General features: G+C 43.4%; 1 protein-coding gene across 2 annotated transcripts in view; it reads right to left on the bottom strand.

Annotated features, from left to right (window-relative positions):
- The window catches only part of csmd3b (CUB and Sushi multiple domains 3b), a 331,521-nt gene that overhangs the window by 210,334 nt on the left and 99,030 nt on the right, over positions 1-22,157 (bottom strand). For both annotated transcript variants that reach the window (XM_077507458.1, XM_077507460.1), the window contains exon 6: positions 13,500-13,722. In XM_077507458.1, the coding sequence (XP_077363584.1) occupies positions 13,500-13,722 (223 nt within the window). The remainder of the gene's footprint in view (positions 1-13,499; positions 13,723-22,157) is intronic.

The raw sequence follows: 22,157 nt of genomic DNA, 5'->3' as shown, positions 1-22,157 counted from the left end.
GATCTTGACCCAAACATTCTTTTCGTCTCCAAGTCTTGCCGGTTTCCGTTAAACACGGAACCTCCTCTCACAATAACCGCAGTGGGCGTGTGCGCTTTAAACCTTCAGTGGAAGCAACACTCACTGACCCACTACTTCTTGGTTGTCCCGGATGCGCCTCACACCCTTTTCGTGGGTGCAGATTTGCTTGTTCGTCTTGCCGTCCAGGTGGACACCATCAACAACGTGCTGTGGTCCCTCACCAACTCGGAACCTCTAGCTTGTGTTCCCAGTCTTCCAAACATGAAGTCCGGACAGACCGTCCCAGATGCTTGCGAAGTCTTAAATGAGGATGAAGTGATCGCTCCGGCGACCACGATCAACATTCCGGTTCGCTTGGTGACACGAGCTAACCAGGTCTTGAATGCTCGCTCCGCTTTCTTCCAACCTTCTTCGGAGTTCATGAACCTGTCGTTACTCTTGGAGGCCACGCCCATCGTGGACGCCTCCCTCACCACTCTGATCTTGGTTCACAACCCCCTTTCGTACGACGTTCGCATACCAAAAGCGACCCGTCTGGGCCTGCTCATCCGTTCCGACTTCCACGACTTCACTCTAACGGTGCCTGTGGTTGGACACATCCCATCGGACTTGTTCTTGACTGAAGACACCGGTGGCCGAAGACTCACCAGGCCATCTCAGCTTGTTACGGTCAACCCTGCCGGTCCCACCAACGATGAAGACATCGTCCGAGTGGACCTGGGGACAGACCAACAACTGGTGATTTATGCCTTGAGCGCGTTGCCTCCAACGCCCTCCAGCATTCCCTCTGGAAACCCAGAGAGACCTCAACCAACCACGACTCCAAATGGGGACCTTCAACCGTACCCAGAGTTCGAGGCGCACCTCCAAGAAGTTCTGCACCGCGCCGACGCGCTCCGGTCCGAACAGGACCGCGAACATTTGCGCACCGTGTTAATGAAATACACACCCTCTTTTGCCAAGGACTCCTTGGATTGCGGGTTGACGGCACTACATGTAGTCCGCATCCCGACTCAGCCCGGCGCTCCTCCAACTTTCGTGCGCCAGTACAAGATTCCGATAGCTTCTTACGAACCAGTACAGAAGACTATCGACGCCATGCTGGAAAAGGGCATCATTCGCCCCTGTAACAGCACCTATTCGGCTCCATTGTGGCCAGTCTTGAAGCCAAACGGCACATGGAGACCAACCATTGACTATCGCAAACTGAACCAACAGGTTCCTCTTTCGCGATGGCCCATGACACAACTTGAACAGGAACTTCCCAAGGTTCGAGATGCCAAATTCTTCACCACCATCGATGTGGCTTCGGGGTTCTGGACGATCCCAGTAGATCCCAGGGATCAATACAAGTTGGCATTCACCTTTGGCAACAAACAGTACACTTTCAACCGGTGTCCATTCGGCTACGCCAACTCGCCAGCCGAATTTAACATCTTCCTCAACAAGGCGTGCCCTGATGCCGCCGCCAGGGGCAACCTCATTTATGTCGATGACATTATGATGAGGAGCTCCTCTTTGGATGACCATTTGATGGAAATCGACCACGTTCTTGGACAGCTGTCTTCTGCAGGTGCCAAACTGTCCCTCCTGAAAGGTCAGTGGTGTCGCACGAAGGTCAACTACGTGGGGATCTTGGTTGGGCCGAACGGGATTGAACCACAATCCAGCCGTATTCAAGGCCTTCTTGACATCAAAACCCCCACCGATGTGTCAAAATTGCGCAGCTTCCTTGGCGTGTGCAACTATTCGCGCCAGTTCATTGAACACTTTGCTGACATAGCACGCCCTCTTACTAACCTGCTGAAGAAAGACACGCCCTTCGATTGGGGTGACGAACAAAACAACGCGATGAATATGCTAAAACAAAAGCTGGGCTCCGCTCCCTGTCTCGCGTACCCCGATAGCAACAAGGAATTTTTCTTGGAAGCAGGATTCTCCGACCATTGTTTGAGTGCGGGTCTATACCAAATGTACGACCAGGATAAACGCGTCGTGGCGTACGCCAGTAAAACGTTGAACGGCCCTGAGTTGAAATACTCCGACTGCGAAAAAGCCCTGCTTTCCACAGTATGGGCAATCAAACATTTCTCAAACTACATTGGATGTCAAAAAGTAACGATTGATACTAACCATCATCCGGTTACTTTGCTTAACAACCAACGCATTCGAGACGGTGTCGTAACGAACGCGCGCATTGCCGGCTGGCTTATGGCGTTACAAAGTTACGATGTTCGAGTCCGGTACGCGAAAAACGCAAAGTTACCGCTGGGTACCGATCTAGCGATTTGCCAGAACTGTGTGTCAACTTCCCCGACCCCGCCGACAGACGTCGCCGTGGCACCGATGCCGGAATTCACGCGTCACCGCTATTTTGAGGAACATGTCTGCAAAGACATGCCTACAGCTTACGTGGATGGCTGCTCTTACCACCACCAAACCCAGCTGCAGGCTGGGGTGGGCATCGCTTGGGTCGACGACACACCGTGCAAACCACTGCTATTCCAATTGGGCCCCCACTCTTCTCAATATGCGGAAATCGCTGGCATCCTGATTACACTCAAATTAGCAGTTGAACACGGTGTCACGGTGCTGGTTATCTGCACTGACTCAAACTATGCCCGCCTCGCCTTCACCTGTCATCTACCGGTGTGGCGTCGAAATGGTTTCCTTACGTCAGCGAAGAAACCCGTTAAACACCGCGACCTCATTTTGACATGCGACCATTTGGTTTCCTCCAATGATATGCATGTCTATTGGAAAAAGGTCCGGGGACACTCAAAAGTCCCAGGACCTGACAAACATTTTAACGACCTAACGGACACGTTAGCCAAACAAGGGGCCCTCAACGGGACTCCTTGGACATTTAATACAGCTTGGCTGCCCACCCAGCCCACCCTGGAGGTCCACGTTCTCACGCGCCGCCGCGCTGCGGCCGCCGCTGAGTCTCGCGACGCCCCCACACGGACCCCTACGGGGCCCGTGGCGTGCGTACCGCCCGTCCGAACCTCCGACTTGGTCGCCCAACAGGCCGGCGACCCCGCGCTTTTCAAAATAATTCAGCACCTTTCTGATCCTGTCGCCAACCCCGTGTCGCCTGACGCGTTGAGTGACGACAGCGACCTCAAAGACTTGCTCTCCGTGCTGCAAAGGCTGCGTCTCGTTAAAGGCCTTCTGGTTTATGACTCCGCGTCTCCGCCTGCCCTGCGGTTGGTGGTTCCACGGAGCCAAAGGGGGGTCTTGCTAACATACGCCCACGACGCGCCTTATGCAGGCCACCGCGGATTCAAGGCCACTGTCACCGCACTACAACAGGTGGCATACTGGCCGCGCATGCATAATGATGTAGCAACCTACATCAAAGGATGCCTGGTTTGCTGCCAGTTTCAGCCAGCAAACCCGAGTCACCGAGCACCACTCCAACAGAAAGGAGTCAACTTCCCATGGTCTGATCTCCAAATTGATTGGGTGGGACCACTGGTCAGATCTCTGAGAGGGAACAAATACTTTCTTACAGTAGTTTGCGCGTTCACCAAGTGGGTAGAATGCCTGCCTGCTCCAAACGACACCGCACACACCACTGCATGCCTGCTGATGAACCACGTGTTCTCCCGTTTTGGGTTGCCCTCACGGGTTAACTCAGACAGGGGAACCCACTTCACAGCCGAGGTGATGCAACAACTTTGGCAAATGCTCGGAATCAAAGCCCAGTTGCATATTAGCCATCACCCGCAGTCATCAGGACAGGTGGAGCGGACTAATCGCACCGTGGTAAATTTGCTGAAAAAGTTTGTTGTTTCCAACCATCGGGACTGGGACACCCGACTCCCACTGATCCTCATGGCAATTCGAGCCACCCCTCACGAATCCACAGGGGTGGCCCCTTTTGAAATGATGACCGGACGGCGAATGACGCTCCCCCTGCACCTGATGTACCAGCCAGGCGAAACAAACCTAGCCACGGCATACACGGCCTCCCAGTACGTGGAGGACTTGCAAGCCCACCTCCGAGCCACGTTTGCATTTGCCCAACAACGGCTTAAGCAAAGTGCAGAAGGTCAGAAAACCTACTACGATAGGAAAGCCTCACAAACCGAGTTTGAAATAGGTGATCGAGTATGGTATTACTTGTTCGCGCAACCAAATGCTAATACTCCGCGTGCCCAGAGGGGCATCGCCCGAAAATTTCTTCCCCGGTGGTCAGGACCACATGAAATCGTCGACAAACTGTCACCCGTCGCCTATCAAATTAGGATGAATAAAGGACGTCAGGGGGACCAACTGAGATGGGTCCACCGAAACCAGATCAAAAGTCACTGCGGGTTTGAACGTCTGAGAACGCGATCGAGCGAATCTCAGGACCAGCATACGTGCGGAACTGACAAAGGGGGGTCACCAGCCGACTCCGAGTCAGCGACCCAACCGCCACCTTCGACAGACGTGCCAAATTCCGCCGACCGACCTCGCTGACTACGATGTTTGAAAGTATCACACGTGCAAAAGGGGGGTCAACACCCCGCTGCACCTACCGAACCCCTCAGTGATACCATACCGAGCGACGCTAATCCGCTTGTCTTTGTTGATTGCGAGAGGTTAGCATACTGTGTTTTGCTACTTATTTGCAGACGCTTGGTGCAACACTTAAGGATACGGTCCTAGCTGTAACACCGATAGCATTATGCAGAACTAGACTAGACAACTACAAAATGATTTGCAACTCAAATTCAAAAGATTATGTACACTCAAGGTGTTATGATACTTATGAATGGTATGCTGCGTGAAATCAGTTTTTGCTAGCCATGAAAAGCTCCCCCGTACTTAAGGCCTTCAAAAGCAGGTCAGAGTACTCTTTTTAAAGCGTTAGTGAGTCTAGCTAATCTAACTAAGCCCCTTTGCCTTCCTTCCCTTAGTCTAGCGCAACTGCCAAGGATACTCTGATTTTTTTTTTTCCTTCCTTTTGCTCCCTTTTCTCCCCTCCTCCCTTTCTTTCCCTTTTCCCTTCAGTTATTCTTGGATAACGCACGACTTTTTGGGTGTTTAATTACGCCATAGGAAGACGCGATAGCTAAGTACCTAGCAACGATAGTGTCGCGCTAACCGACCTAAGACTTTTTTTTTTTTGACGAACACCCCCAGGGGTGGAGATTTGCACCGACACGCAGGTGCCTGAGACAACCTCCCCGTCTTTATAAGAGAGTTATGGCCTGAGTATAGTCCCGGGTTTTTGAGTTTTAGAAGGCGACAGCCTCTTTTCTCGTTCTCTCTCTCTTTTCTTTAATTTGCTGTTCGCTTCCCCTAGTTACTCATAATATGATACTAGCCTTATAGCCTTAGGAAAAGTTTTCTTCCTTTTCTTTTGTTTGGAATTTCGCGTCTTGCGTCTTTCCCAGGCCCGCGCCTGTTTTGGGACCCGAGTCCCTCAGTTAGCTGACACAGTACCAAGTTAGACACACTGTTAACTGAATACACATAGAGACACATTGAAAACACACAGACGTACCCTGCATACACATAACCAGGCAGAGGTTAGGGAAAAGTGGCACCAGTGGTATGTCTTGAGTGTTGCAGCAGAGCGTGAGTGGGACTCCGGCCGTCTGACCGTGGCCTGGACCCTGGCCACGCATCATCTGGACCCGCCAACCTGGACATCCTGAAGATTCATCCCGCTTGACGAAGGGGGGTCTGTAACAACTATTGCCTAGGTCCATTCCACCCTCTAATTTTTTTTTTAGTTTGCTTCTCTTGAAGCAAATTCTCTGCAGTGCATGAATATGCCAATGCCCAGACAGGATCCAGCCTGGTCAGCTCTACAGGTGGTCCTTGCCACCAACAAAACTCTTTTGAAGCCGCTGACCAGGTGACAAAGGAATTTATGCGTCTGCCAAAGGAGTGTATTTCCAGCAGTCTGCTCGGAGCCCGAACAAATGGCTCCAATGGTTTGGAATACACAAATGACCGATCAAAGGAATGTTCATGACTTCTTATCAATCACAAAAGGATACTCTGGCGCCTCGCCCTTCCTGGAACGTCTAGATGGAGCAACAACACCTCCAAGTGGCGAAACTTGGAACTATCCTTAGTGACAATTCACATAAGTAACCGCATTTTACACATTTATATCATGATAATTCTTGACAGACAACTGAACTACGAATGATTCATGTTATATCTTTGTGTGTATGAACATCCTATTTCATGTGTACTCCATAAAGAATGAAAGATAATCAATGTCTCTCAGTTCAGTCAGATTAGACAAGTAGAAGTTACCTCACAAGTTAGTTTATGATGCATTAATTACAATGGGTGTTAAACGGGTTGTGTGGGAAAACTGATTTGCCAGACTGACCAAATTTAATGCCAAATTATTAATCTTTTTAATAATTTTCCTCTGAGAGTCTGCGCGAGCGAACAGAAGGGTGTGCCTTCACCTGCTCGCCCCACCCAGAGACTATAAAAACACGAGCAGACCACTGCCCGCTCTCTTCTTTTTTTGCCCTCCTGCTCTCTTGCCTGTTCCTGCTCTCACAAGCCTCTTCCAAAAACTCTGGCCCGACTTGCAAGTGGGCCAGCCAGGCTGCTCGAACTCTTTTGTCTAAGAAACTTGCAAACCACGTGGCTTTTTCTTTCCTGGCAGGATCCGTTAACGAGATCGGATCCTCGCGCCACGCCACGCCAAAGCAAGTGCAAACTGCAACGCTGACTAAAGACTCTTTTGTTTTTTTGTTTATTTTTTTTTGTTCCACTATCGGTGCTTACCCGCCCGACCTTCGCGGCCCCGGGGTACACTTGCAACGTATCCCGGACTCAAGGTTGCGCACCTCAGCCGCTCAGCACCTCAACTGCTAGTCGGTGGTGCCCCGCCGCGGTGCTAGCTCACCTCCAACGGCTGGCCTTCCCCGTACGCAGGCGCGTACTGACCGAGCTGCAACACCTGAGCTCGGACAGCTGCCCAGCAGAACCAACCTCGCCAAGTCGACCAACCAATCAAGGGACGAGCCGCGCAACTACGTCAGGCCCCTGGCGCGGCTCCCTCGCTAACCTGTGGAATAAACTTTTTTTTTTTCCTTGCATTTTTCAACGAACATTGACTCTTTTTTCCCCCTTGTCAAAAAGGCCGCCACTTCTGTTCGTTGCTACGCAACTCCAGGGCTCGTAAGTGCGCTTGATTTCTACCTCGGCGTATCCACTGTGTGCCACTTACGTTTGAAACATCACAAATCTGGCAGGTCAAATTTTCTCTTTTCCCTGTTTCTTTATTCATTCGCATTCCTTCCTTATTTTCATTCGCTTTATTTTATTTCTTTTCTTCTGACGGTAGAATAGTTAGATAGGCAGTATTTTGATTCTGTAGTGTAGCAATCGTGAATAAATGCATGTTTTATAAACTTTATTCCGCCTAAGTCATCTGTGTTTCCGAGTGGATTATTATTCTTTTGTTAGTACAACGAACCACTGAATATCGAGTGTGGCGACTTTAGATTATCAATGACTGATAAAAGAAGGATTTTGGTCGTTGTTTGCTCCTGTTAATACAAAGCAAAACAAACGTGGTGCCCCAGAGGTTATTGAGGTAAATACAATTTACCTCTGTAACGTCCAGATTATTAATTCGTCCAAAAGACGACCCAATTATCGCTACAAGCATAAAGAAAATGAGTTGGGCAATTCAACAAAATATTTTAAGAGTTTATTGTCCTATAACTTAAAAATATAAAAACAACTCTAAATAAATAAATAAATAAATAGATAAATAAATAAATAAATTACATTGTTTTGGAGCCACCAACTTGAAGAAAATTTTGGTGTTGTTTAGAGTGAGGGTCACTCTAAACGCAACCCTGTCACACTAATTAAGTGCAGTGTGAAAAAGGGCTTAGCACAGAAATAACCACGTAGTAAATGGCCGACCTGAGCTGGAGTCAATGCTTCTACTGTGTTTAGCCACAATGAAATGCAAAATATGACCAAAACCTCCTTGTTTCATGCACTAATAAAGACGAAGTGGGTATTATGATGGTAGTAAAGGTGCAATTGTCTGTGTTTGTAGCCTACTAGATCTCATTGGATTGCGGCAGCTCAATCCCCAAACAATGCAGACGCTTAAAATCAAAATAGGCCGCAAACATTATATTCCCATTAGCAGTCCATTGAGTGAAAATGCCCGTAATAAATCACATCAGACAAGCAGCCGAAACTCTGTTCACCTGGTTCACCTCAAACAAAATAACTATTGTCTTTTTTTTTTTACCCCCAAAATGGAGGTACAGCCACCACAGTGCAATTGAAGACACACATCACGACATCTTAACTTAGTAGGCGAGTGCAGCAACCCCCTCGCCCTCTCGCCTCTACAACAATCTCATCTTTAGCCCCAAGTAACCTTGTCGTTCACCCCGCCGACCCAACTCAAGATGGATGCCCTACACTCCAGCATATATACGCTCGCATTGATTGCTTTTCTAGGGGCTTCGAAGTTCCTCTGTTTGTTTTTTCCGCATCTGACCTCAATTGTACTCCTCATTGCCTGATGGATAGCATACCATCATATTGAGTTCGCAGAGTGGCTCACAGCGGCAATAATGAACTGACGACAAACAGAAGTGCGCTTTCAAAACCGAGCGACACGGTTAAATCAACGACAAAATGCTTCACGCAGTAAATTCTCAGGGTGAATTATTTAAAAAGCATTTTTTTTTTTGGTGGTGCTGACGAAAGTAAATGATGAATTATTTTGCAAAGGAGCTGACTTTTCACACATAATCAGCAAACAACTTCAAGACGACTGACAGACTGATATTTTTCACCACTGCATAATGAAACAACCCAATACCATACTACGCAATTATACAGGCAAAGGGAGACCAGTGGAGGCATTCTTATATGTAGCTCATAAGATACATTTTGGGGTGGCCAGTGGCCCTGTATGTCAATAAATACACCCCTGCTGTTAATAATAAAGATGCAATTCATTTCCTTAACTTTACTGAATATAGCTGACAATTTCATACAGTCATGCATGTAAATTCATCTCCTCATTGTGATAAATATAAACATTTACAATCCAAAGGCACCATTCCAAATTGGACATAACACATTGTCTTTGTTGACCAGCCCGTTCAGTGTATGTGAGGCTGGCGGCGAGTTGGGCTCCTGAATTCCCAAATTGAAAAATGTTTTCCTCCCAAATGCGTTTTGGTTGAGTACTGACTGTGTGGACTCGGCTTGACTAAACAAACAAAACAAAAAAAAGGACCTTTGACTCATTGAAATAATTATTTGTGGCCCATTAGGACCGCTAAACTTTCTATCCCTTAGTTGATGCGTTACTAATATTAACTTACATTTATCAGATTGATCGATATATTTACTTGGCCTTGTCTTCTTTGTAAAAACTTTAACACTTCATTCAACACTTCAATGACTCTTCCTTGTATTTAGAAATTACATTTTGCGATATTATTTGCCGCTTCCATTTTTCACCAGCCTTTGACCAGCCGTGTCTCGCTGAAAACCTACTTTATTGACTTCGCAATACGCTTGCCGCATGTGTACAACATTCATATAGCAGACGGTGTAAACACATTTCCAAAGATTCCAGCCTGAGACGCGGCGGATCGAAGCCAATCAGACGCCCAAACACAACCCCCCCGGTTTGCATTGAGGCCCCTGAGAGGAGACTAACGTATTGAGTTTGTTCTTGCGCAAAAATAAATACGGCCAACGTTTAAAGCATTCATGCACGCAAAACACACGTACTGATGAAACATTCACACAGCTGAAATATGAAAGGGTGTTTATACTGGGTGACAAATCTTAACATACAGGAAATGAAGAAGCAATGTTTTTGTTGTGCTGCTGTTTTAATGTTATGGTAGAATTTGTAACTTAATGTTGTAAGCTTTTTTTTTTCTTTTTTTTTTTGTCAGTTTAAATGTTTATATGTTCCTGCCCAGAAAAGATAAGCAGTTTTGCATTTTGTTTCCCTAATTTACCCAATGTGAATTGAACTGTGAACGGCTTTAATTTTCAGTTTTTGCTCTCACTCTCAAGTTACTACACTTGTTGGTAGACATATATAAGTACAGCAAAACTTAATACTTACTACTTTTCTCTTTTAAACAACAACATGAAGCTACCCAAAGCAAGGCACTCTGTGCTTGGGGGTGGGGTTTTTTAGCACCAAAATATCCCCAATGATCACTTTGTTACCGACCCTAACAAAATTGAGTGTGCAGTTAAATGACAGGTCACCAGTCAAATTGAATAACAACTAGGGAGTTATATATAGAACACAATTCAGGGAAAGACGGGAGTGGGGTAAAAAAAAAAAAAAAAGCAGGAAACTGTATGCAAATGTGTCAGGTTGAATTAGCATGAAACCTGAGAGGAAGCAGCGTCCCGTCTGTCAATCCCATGAGAGGCCCGTACTGTATGAGCAACTTTTCCCGGAGTTGCATGAATACATGCATGGCTAACTCGCCGTAACTTTTCCAACTTGCGCACAAAAATCCGCACGTAAACAAACATAACGAGGCTGAATTGCCACGTCCTTGAATCAGTGTGCCTCATCCAAAGTGGCTGAATGTTGTCGTGCTGTGGGCCAAGCAGACTTTTCGCACAACACCAGCGGCTGTCAGCGGGCCAACTTGGAACTGCTCGATGGAACATGCGGCACAAGCGAGGTGCCCTTTAATTAATTATGAAAACTTGTAATTAGAACAAATTGTTGCCATTGAAGTAGTTAACTCATAAATAGATTTAGTGCTGATTAGGAAGCTGGAGTGTGTCTATGACGTATGAACAAACTTAAACACATCTTTGGTTTGTTTAATGGTTATTTGCAATGAATTCATCTCATAACATATTAAGATACGAAGTAATAACTAGACATTTGCAATTTCTGGAGAAATTGCATGTGAAAACTGAAAGGCTGATTAAAAAACAAGATTGTGGGATAATTTGGAATGATCTGGAATGAGCTGAATATGTTGGAATGGTTTTAATTGGTCAATATAGATGGAAACTGGAGGTGAAGATTTAAATATTTGAAATTTGTGGCTGCACATGTTGAAGTTGGAATAGTTTGAATCGGCCATGTAATGTTGAGGGAGGAATGAATAATGTAGAATATCGAAATATGGGAATTTTGGGGGTTAAAAAAAATGGGAATTTTTAGTTGTTTGAAAATCGTTCATCAGGTGAATTGATTCTAAGCAGAATGATTTATATTTCAAATTGGAACTATCTGAATCTGATATTTTGAATGCACCAAAGGAAATGAATAAATAATTATTGGGGGAAATATGGCCTCAATTGGAAAAAATGGGGAATTTATAGAAAAAATATTTAATCATGGGGAAACTGTGATTTTTTTTTTTTAATAAAAAAAAATATATAAGATATAGATGGTGTGACTTTTTGGAACTTGGAATGATATGAATCAGATGAATTGTGTGGAAGAAGAAAGAGTGGGAGGAACAAAAAGTCGGAATAACAGCCTTCACACAATAGATCTGTCCCTTTTCGATTGTGATTGCCCTCATTAGGGTCACTCTTTAGCCAGGGTGCACTTTGGGCTGGTTGCCAGCCAATCGCAATACTAGCTTTCAATTGCAAAGGTTTATCTTTGTCCCTTTGAGCCTAACCTTAACCCTATGTAGTTATATTTTCATTTTTGTTCTTGTTAGATGAGGTGAAGAATACACAGAGGTTAAAAGTAAAAATCTCAATATAGTTAGCAAGTGTAAGATCGTTACTGTTGTCATTGCTTTTAAGGTCACAATTCACATTGGATTCAATGTGGAAACAAAATGCAAAGCATAAAAAATGTTTCTCTTTTGTGTCACAGGGAACAGACAATCTCAAAAGTAACAATTTCCGACAGTCACAACTATTGTGCAATAAAAATGCAGATGGCATTTGTTATTGATTTGGCTGCGAATTTGATGTACTGCCAAGAGCTTATTACCAGCCACGATGTCCATGAGCTAGCGGCAGAGCTGCACTGTATTTGTTTACGGATTACAGTGCAAGGCAAGTTACACTTCATACACGAACACAATGTACCATTCCACCCTAAGTAAAAAAACTTGTTTGATGCCTTTACCAGCAGTCGTTAACAAACGTATGCTTCCCTATTTGAGCCTTTGAGCAAGCGGTGATTGTATATGTAATACTGCATGTCTGTTATCGTCGATAACTTTCTTGCTGACTTTCCTCTAAACTGTGTGTGTGAAAGCTACACAGAGAGAAGATTATGACATTACCACTTACCTGCTTACCTCATAGCGAGCCCCGTGAGCTCATTTTGCGCAACTGTTTCCTCACTGTGCCTGTTCATTTAAAAAATGACACATTTCAGTGTGGACATTAAATTGCTTTCAATGGGTTTTCTTTATGCAGCGAGTTTTGTTTTCCGCCCTTTTTTCTCTCAAAGCTCACATTAGACACTCCATTAAGTGACCAATTAGGCCCAAAAGAAATCATACGTACAGCGAAACGTAGACTGACTTCACAATGCAAGCTGTGAAGGCAATGTGGAAAAATACCCGTCAATTTACTTGCAGTCGTTTGCTACGTTAAGCAGGCAAACGCGAGTCAACCCAGGACGTCTTTTACTTTGGCTTTCCTTTTTAACTGCTTTATCTCCTCCCTGGGCATCACAAAACCAAATCCCACGTTCACCGTTTCCTTTTTGGCGTCTTCACACGGTATTTGAACAATAAACGCATTTTTGTTTGAGAATGCTGATTGCGTCAGGCTTCTAACGGATGCCAGCCAAAGCGTCCCATGGTGAGAGGACTGCTTTCCAGCAACTATCAGGAGGACTCATTTGCATCTTTTGATGACCTAAATCGCTTCCCCTCATCTCGGAACCGCGTCTTGCCTAATCTCATTAAATAAGTCGGACCTTTGCGTGAACCCTGTAGACTGCAAATTCTGCTGACTCATGTTGACAATGCAGCCCCAGACCTATTTCCCGAGGCGGTGACGCACGGGTGTTTGTGTAACTTGGAGAAACAACTTTCTTACCAAATTAAAAAAAAAAAAAAGTCCTAGATTAAGATCTGATATACATTTGTAGCTTTTAACGTTGGCGTAAACTGCCAATGAACTCGTTGTGGTTTATGGAGCACAATTCTTTGCATCTGCCGGGTCGCAATGCTGGCATCTGCGTTCTTTTGCTGGGTGGAGCTGTTCTCTTTTACGGAGCCTCCGCCTTCCTGGCCATGTTGGCGCTCCAATGTGTTAGGTTTATTTTAAATTAAGCAATGCTTTGGGCCAATCCTGATATAGAAGCACCAAAACCATGCATCTAACATGGACACAGTCATGAACTCATATATTATAAGTTAAATTATTCAAAAAAAACAAAACAAAAAAAAAAACCTTTCACAAGGCCTAGTTTCTTCACTTTATACTAGAATTGTAATCTCTATGCAGGGAGAAACTTGAAGCACAAATGAGAGTTGTCTTACCTGGTTCTGAAGTTGGCTGGGTGCGGGTGTCCGTCGTATAAGGACAAAAAGTCGTATTCCTCTTCGATAGCGAAGGACAAGAAGATGAGCTGGATGCGACTGCCTTCCTCCCCGACGATGACCCAGGTGCAGTTAGCCCCGTTGGGGTAGCCGTAGGGGAACCCCGGCGACTCCACGCTGCCGTTTCGGCCCTTCAGGGTGCCGCCGCAAGTGTAGATAAAACCTGCAAGAGAGCGCAGATGAAAACTTTCAGTTTGCCGCCAGTTAATTGAAGATGTTCAAACTGGAAACATAGAAGAGATTTTGCATTCAGACAAGAAAATGCTGGTGTACACGACAGAATAAATCCATTGCAGTATATTTTACATATATGTAGCGTTTGTAGTGTTCAACAAAATCTCCAAATTGTGTTTTTGGTCCAAGTAATTTCCTCTGAGTTTCAGTACTGTTGGAACATGTTTTTGTTTTTTCCAATGGAAATATGAAAATAATTCAGGTGGGTTTGGTTTAAAAGAAAAATCAACTCACAAATATGGGGAGATTAAAATTATTGATCTGAGAAACTACTAAAAAAAATAAATAAATAAAATCAAATACCAAGATGCCGATACTGTAAATGTGTTTCATTGGAAAAATGAAGTTTTTTTTTTCCCTTTTAAAAAAAAAAAAACAACAAAAAAAAAACATAAAAAACGTTTCCATGGGTTTTTGATGAAACAAAAATACTAAAACATTGGAAACCAATGCTTTTCAATGTGTTCAATATGTTGTTTTTTTTGGTGTGTTTCTGTAAAGCGCTTTGTGATAGCTGAGGCTGTTTGAAAGCGCTATATAAATAAAGTTGAGTTGAGTTGAGTGAAAGATTTTTAAACATTCACTTTAAAACAACACAAACATATTGCATTTAAACAAATACTATTTGAACATTCAAAGAATTGTTTCGACAGTCATTGTTTCCGCTGAGTGAACTTTGCAGCCGTCTGCAGGTTTGTACTTTCAAGTATTGTCGTTTCATGTGAGGCTTGTATCAAATCACTCAGATGGTCATTTTGCAGACTGTACCTGTTTCTCTCAGAGGTGTTCACTGTATTTAATCACACTGGGATGTGCAATATGTCAAGACCAAGGTTTAAAAAAAAAGAAAAAAAAAGAAAATATGAACAGTGATGAAGGTTCACCTTTTTCATAGCGAATCCATCAAACTAACAAAATGGTCCACCCACATTAGACAGCAGAGACAAAAATAGACATCTTTAATACCTGCTTTCAATTGGGGCTCATTCAGACTAAATCTATAGTGAGTCTTCATCAAAGTTCGGGCCCTAGAATTCATGGAATGAATTCCAAAATGTTCTTGACCCCTAAAATATGTACATTTTCATCAGGGTACACATGCTTGGAAAAATTGGTGACTTTTGAAGCGTGTTGAGCCCCCACCCATAACCACCATTCAGTCATCCAAAGAAAAATAAACAAGGCCCCCTTGCACTGTCTGGTCCTAATAACATCGAAAAGTGGGCAGCAGCAGCCTTTTCTCGTCTTTTCCCCTTCGTTGTGTTTAACGTAACGCTCTGGCGGATTCGCTGACAAGTCCATCAGGGCTTCATCTGAACTTAATAGATTAGAGGATGTCTTGGTCCGAGATGAAGTGGAGTCATTAAATCGGATCGGCGGGTGAAAAGGGGACAGACGGACTGCAGAGCAAACAGAGAAAAAGAACGGTTTTTTTTTTCACCCCCCCCTTCACCCCTCCTCGACGTTAGTCACCATGCTAGAAAGTGGGAGGGAAAAAAAAGATGATTTAAAAGTCATCACTCAAAGCGAGGAGAGGTGGGTAGTGGCAAAGGAGTGGGGGAGGGAGGAAGGATGCTGGCTGAAACAAGATGGAAAAATATAGAATGGAAGCCAGAGAGAGAGAGAGCGGGAGAGAATGAAGAGTACACAGGGGTAAAAGAGATTTCTAATTATGCTGACTGCCAGACCGAAACTGACAGCCATCCTCAATACACACAAAACGTACACACCAAAATAAAAGACGCACACAAGCACAGCTACAAATAACCGCACAGTGTATAAGCATTCCCGGGCGTCCTCGACTGTTTGAACCCATCACTCATCACGTCATTTCTTCATTCCGCCATCGCTAACCTCAATCGACCTCATTTTGTAACCCTCGACCACACCACATGACGCCCCCTCCTCCAAAAATAAATAAATAAATAAATAAAATAATCATTGTTAACCGCCGCCATGACCCATGTGGCTCTGCTCAAATTTGAATAATTTTAAGATATCATTCCTTTTTCAATCTGGTATCTGCACACTTCCATGCTAACTAAAGGAGCTACAAAATACAAAAGGTTTTCTTGTCGAGTTAAAACAAAAAACAAAAAAAGTGTCTAAAGGATAACTGCAGAGTGTGACTAGTTTTGTCGAGAGGATTTACAGAAAGACACTAATTGGCAAACTGTCAAAGAGTCGCGGAAGGAATTGGCTAGGTGCGAATATATTCAACAGTGCTAATGAGGAATGGTGATGCATTGCTGGAAAAGAGCATGCCCACTCAGCAAAGGGAAAAATAAATGGATGAAAAGCATCTTAATGAATGGGATTCCATTACTTGTCCATGGTAAGAAATGCATCTGGAATAACTCAGATAAGTTAAAATAGCACTAAATACTTTTTGAAACTTCAATTCATATTTTCATACTTCTGCTGATGAAACATTGACTTACAGCTAGATTAATGAAACCTTTATCATGGCCTGAGGTGGTCTCTATCATTTTTACTGCCATTAAATAACTGAGGTGGATGGTGTGAACTCGGCCACACACAAAAAAGTACAAATGTGCAGACTGCTTTACGGCATACATCCACTGGCCCGACCAGCCACGCAACACTCAAAAAGTTGTGTGCATTCTTGTTAATGAATGCTTGTGTATGCATCGCGGGAAGGAAGGAAGGGGGAGCACAGCGTTTGTGTGTGCGTACAATAAAGAAGGTAAGATCACAACCACCGTCCGCTGTTAACATACTTGAGAAACGTTACAGTGCTGTATGAAGAAAAGATAGAAACCAGCCACTGGAAACAATGTAATTCAGTCCAATTGCGCCCGGGACATCCGGATTTCACGATATGCGCTTGTCCTCATGGAAAATGTGGTTCTCATTTAGGGCTGCCAAGATTAGTCGACTAGTCGTGACTACGTCGACGACCAAAAGCGTCAACGGCTAATTTAAATAGTCGACTAGTCAGTTTTACATAATATATATCAGCTTTAATTTTTTTTTTTTCTTCCAAAACTGCCTCAACCGCTCGTTTGACTGCCTGCCGCATGTTCTCACTGAACGCATATGCGCAGTAGCATTAATCCGGGTCAGACGTGACGTCACCGGAAGCTATAGCACCTGTACACAGTATGCTATCATGGCTAACTGACATCGGACTTCGGAAGTTTGGGAACATTTCCACAAAGACGCTAAGGCAAATAATGTCCAATGTAAAATGTGCAAGACAGACCTTGCCTTTCACGGCAGCACATCGGCAATGCATGAGCATTTGAGACAGACGCACCTTTTGTCAAATCCTTCTGACGGCGAGGGACCGTCATCTCTGTAAGTTATTTGGATGGTTAGCGTAGCTAAGTGCTAACGTGGACGTTAACGGAGACGCTTTCAGTATTTAGAACACACTGTGTGATAAAACGTGCAACGTTGTACAGCGATGTTATGGCATAATAGTAAATGTGACAACGATGTCTTAAAGCTGCGTTACAGTGCTAAAAGACTCCGTTCCACTTCAATGAAGAGCTTTGTTACGAAGCCATCAGCGTGCATGCCTCAAGTATTTTTATATTGTTTACATCTTTGTTGTATTCATATTAGTCATTGCTGTTTAGTTTGGGTTTTATTTTCAAATGCACTCAACATTTGTTGTTATAAATGTTAAAGGCAACAGTATTTGAGCTAAAAGTTCAAATGTACTATTCTCTTTTTTGGATTGCACAAGGAATTCTGGCACAAACTGCACTTTAATAAAAGTTGAATGTATTATTACCTTTCACCTGTCACCATCTTTATTACTAACTTGTACATACTTCTGAACAAATTCAAGCTATATGCTAATGATGGTTATATAAGAGTAGCTGCTTGCTTGTCAGCCCCTTAAAAATATTGGCCTAAGTCGTATAAATTAAAAAATGCTGGCCACCTTTGTTAAAATTGGCTACATCCATAGTTTATTATTTTATGTTTATATAATTATATCCCTGAAATGAAAATGAAATGAATACGTAATCAGAATGTGGTTCCGTCTTTGGGGTTTTCTGAAGAAAAAAGGGTGGGAAAAAAAGACTTTGGGCAATTATTTAAGTAGGCTGACGATACGATACGATTAGTTGACTAATCGTGACTACTGTTAGTGATTAGTCGACTAGCAAAATAGTCGTTTGTGGCAGCCCTATTCTCATTCAAGGGAAAACAATACCGCTTTCGTCCATATAGTGCCGCCATAATCAGCGAACTGAATCTTGCTAAGCATTGCTTTAACTGTTCAACAGCCTTGCCTCAGACAAACGTGTTTTCTGAATTATATATTTTTAAATTGTGAGTGTATGATTCAAAACATACCTGATTGTAAAGTAAGTGACTTTCAGTGTTGAGATTGGAGTGAAAAGCGAATCAGCGGGTGAGCTGGCAGAGGCGCTAAGGAGATTTATTTCAAGCATTTCCATTATGGTAGACTTCAGTCTTATATGCCACTTTATCACAAATAAATTGGATTGGACCTTTTCCTCCAAAACAACCATTGGTGTCTCATACATGAGTAATACTGAATAGTACGAATGACGCCCACTGTGACATTTCTTGTGAAGTGAAGAAAGTATATCTATCTTGTAAACACATGCTTTAGACATCCATTTTCCAAACTCATCTTTAAATCTCGTGTGTTATGTTTTCGTCAGAAAAACTCAAATATTCTTTAATTTTCTTTCAAATCTAAACTGTACAACATTTTAGATACACATACTGAACAGAATTCGCTTCTCCCTCCCACTGCTCGTTGAATCAGTGGGTGCTGGGGTCTGTGGATCTAACTCTGCTTCATCTATCCTTCCCTCCTTCCTCTCTTTCATTTTTCTTCTGGTCTCTTGAGATCTTAATTTGTTGGAATTTAGAGGTTTCTGGGGTTGGCGTAAGACACTGGTTTTGTAATCATGGGGATGGAAGGAGGTGTTTAGTTGGTGCTGGATTTTACTTTAATTTATCTTTATTTTCTTTGACCTTTCCTCTGGTCTCCTGACCTTCTGAACTTCATGACTCTGGCAAGACTGAAGTATCCGCTTAAGGTGACGGGCAATGGGATTTTTATTAGATTTTAGGTGAATTGAGTACAAATTTACACGTATTCACATGCACGCACGCACATATGCGCCCACAAATGCACGCACACAAAAAAAAAAAAAAAAAAGCGAGAGCAATGATAAGATGTTGAATCGGTAAGACTGCCGAATGAACAATTCTGAGCTCTCTGTAAAAAGATACACATACTGTACATACTTTACATTTGTCCATTGTTAAGCGCACACCTATGCAAAAGAAAAATGTCTGCATTTAAAAAAAGAACAAATACAAAAAGTCATCTTCTGTGTTATATGCTTTCCGGTTGTTCACGTTGTCCCGGTGAATCAAAACATTACGGTGAGACGAAGAGAATGCGTTAAGCCCGTCACAATGCGTACACAGCCGGCAGGGAAATCAATTACAGGGCCCGTCATTTTCCACAAGGGGAGAGGAATCCTCTGATCAATAGGCTCATTTGGTGATGAAACCAAGCTTTTGTTCAACCGCTGGTCACGTCCAATGCATTCCTGTCGTCCTGCTCCTCTGCTTGTCCATCTCTTTCATCGAACAAGCATCTTCACTTTAAGGGCCTATTCTGTATGATTGAGCATTTTCTGATTTATGATCAACAAATAGCTTTCGCCCAGTGGGCAACTTACCAATCAAGTCAGGCCACACCGGTAACACTGTCGTGTTTCTGATTGGAGCAAAGTCCAGCGGTTAAATGAATGGATGCTGTCTTAATTTAAAGTATGCCCGTGGGATTTTTTTAAGACAGCGCAAAAGCAAGAGAGACTGTCAAAGGCCAAACTGGGGGGGGGACGGAGGTATCGCCAAACGTGAAACCGAACATGTTTGAAACGTCCCCCCGGGTCTTGTCACTGAGCGCCCGTCAAACCAAGAATTAGACGGCTCCCGTCAAACTCGTGGTCTAGACTATACCCTGGAGTGGTGGAGGCTAAATAAAGGGAAATGCCTAGAGAGAGCGAGACAGAGGGAACACACCGGGCTGAAAATCAATTTCTAGGGCTGTCAGTCACTAGCAGGGGAAAGAGCATGTGAATAAAAATGAGGGGCAGGGGGGGGAAAAAAGAAGGGTTGGGGGGGGGAAACAAGAGAACAGCACACAGGATGGGATTGTGGTAAAAAGTAGATTGATACAGGAAAGCTGAAATTGAGAATCAGGACTGCAATCGTATCAGTGAGAGAAGGAAATGTCATCGGCAAATACATGGTGGACATGTTATAAGAAAACTTGACACAGTGGAACTTCAACATTCAACAAAATATTACATTCAAAATTGTACTTAAATTTTAGTAATGCGCCAGTAAAGTCAGAACTGCTCTGAGATGATAGCTTTGACGAATTCTGTGCTCGGCATTCTGACTTACTAATAATATTAAAAATGTTAAATATACCATCTATACAAGTACAATATGAATGTTTGCTTCATGCTTTGAATTGGGATGAATAGCCCCATCTGGTGGACAAATATAGTCCCATAGTAGTCCATCCAAATTCTGCCCAATTCTTCTCACAGCAGGCCTCATTTGCGTATTATCCAGCCATGCTGTCTAATTCCACATCGTCGTATTGAAAAGATATCCTAATAGAGTCAAATTACCGTTTAGGGCTAATGAGCACCAGGCACAAAAATCGCTAATGCACTCACTATTTGAATAATAATAAGCCATAATGTGCACTTTTATCAGCATGCTGGCCTTGCCGGTAATGGCAGCTAAATGCTTAACTTTTGGCAAACAACTTTTTATGTGCTTTCTTTGAAAGTGGGTCAGCTGAGAGGTAGTTTTGGTCAAGCATATTTCTGAGGGATTGCCCTTGGTGTTCAAGTAGAGCCCAGCAATGGTATAGAGGAGGGAAATTGTACAATCTCGAGTATTTGATTGACTTCATCGGTCAAACGTCAATAACGAGGAACTCTGTCATGCATGTGCAACGATGAAAGGAAGTGACAAGTGCATTAAAGCCTTAGTGATTGACATCAGGAGGGAATAATGAGACGCTGGTAGGCGTCATCTGAAGGGGGCGCTATTGATTACTCGAGTGTCAGACACCGACCCCGCTAATGAGACCCGAAGTGCAAAAAAAAAAACACACTGACAAGCATCTTCTGTTTTGTTCTGTAGGTAAGACGTTGTGAGCTTGTTACTGAGGAAACTCAGGTGAATGTATGTCGCCATGGTAACATTTGACCTATTATACGGGAAGATGGCGCCGCCTGTGTTGTGGAATGAGTTTTGGTTACGACACTGCTTTTCACTATCTTTTAAAACTACTGAAAAATACACACAAATCATTATTTTGAGTAATTTTACTCTAATAACCCCAAACCACAAAACATTCACAAATTCACCATTTACTCACCTATCCTCCATTTTTATATCATTCTAACTTTTTTTTTTTTGCCGTGGATTGAGGAGCTGCATTACAGAGATTTTACATCATCTTGTTTGGTCAGAAAATGTGTTGACGTCAATGGAGGAACTATATTTAGACAAAAGTAATGATATGATGCCATCTTGTGGCATATTGGTTCGAAGGAACTATGTTGTATTGAATTGAAGAGCTTCATTTAGATCTGCCACATCTTCTTAAAATGGAACTAGTTTGAAGTGAGTTGAGGTGTTTCATTTTGACAAAAGTAGTAGCCTAAGGGGCAGTGTACAGTAAAAAATATATATGGATATAAAATTGAAAGGATGGATAAATGTGGAATAAAATAATTTTTTGTCATAACAAATGTGACTCTTTTTACAAAGCTTTGCCATTTTATGCTGATTTAAAGGAGAAGCCAACCCCAAAAAACATCTTTACAATATATTCAATGCAGCTTCAATGGGGTATATGCCACGGAAGAGGCGGGACTGTTTTTGCACATCAGCTTTGGTTCCGGTTCGGTTTGCGACGTGTGGCCTGCGTCAAAATACTTGTGCTTCCGACTTTGTGCCCCTTGGTTGCGCGTTCGCAATGCGGACCGGAACCAAAATCGTGCAAAAACACGGAAGTCGGAAGTCCCGCCTCTTCCGTGGCATATACCCCATAGAATAAAAACTACATTCTGATTAATATAGTGTTTGTGGAATATGAATAAAGCAACAAAATCCAATTTTTTATCCATCTTACAGGGCCAGCCATTTTGTCATTGTCAGTCGACAGTAACAAAATGGCCGCCCTGTGATGGATACAAATGGGTGGATTTTGCTGCTTCATTACGATTCCACAAACATAATATTAATCAGGACAAAGAGTTTAGACTAGTGGGGGCGCATGTAACATATTGTAAAGAAAATTTG

Source organism: Festucalex cinctus, chromosome 19 (assembly GCF_051991245.1).
Source record: "Festucalex cinctus isolate MCC-2025b chromosome 19, RoL_Fcin_1.0, whole genome shotgun sequence".
In the NCBI taxonomy this organism is placed as follows: Eukaryota; Metazoa; Chordata; class Actinopteri; order Syngnathiformes; family Syngnathidae; genus Festucalex; species Festucalex cinctus.
Note: the sequence above shows the minus strand (reverse complement) of the source record. Positions and strands in the feature narration are given on the sequence as shown.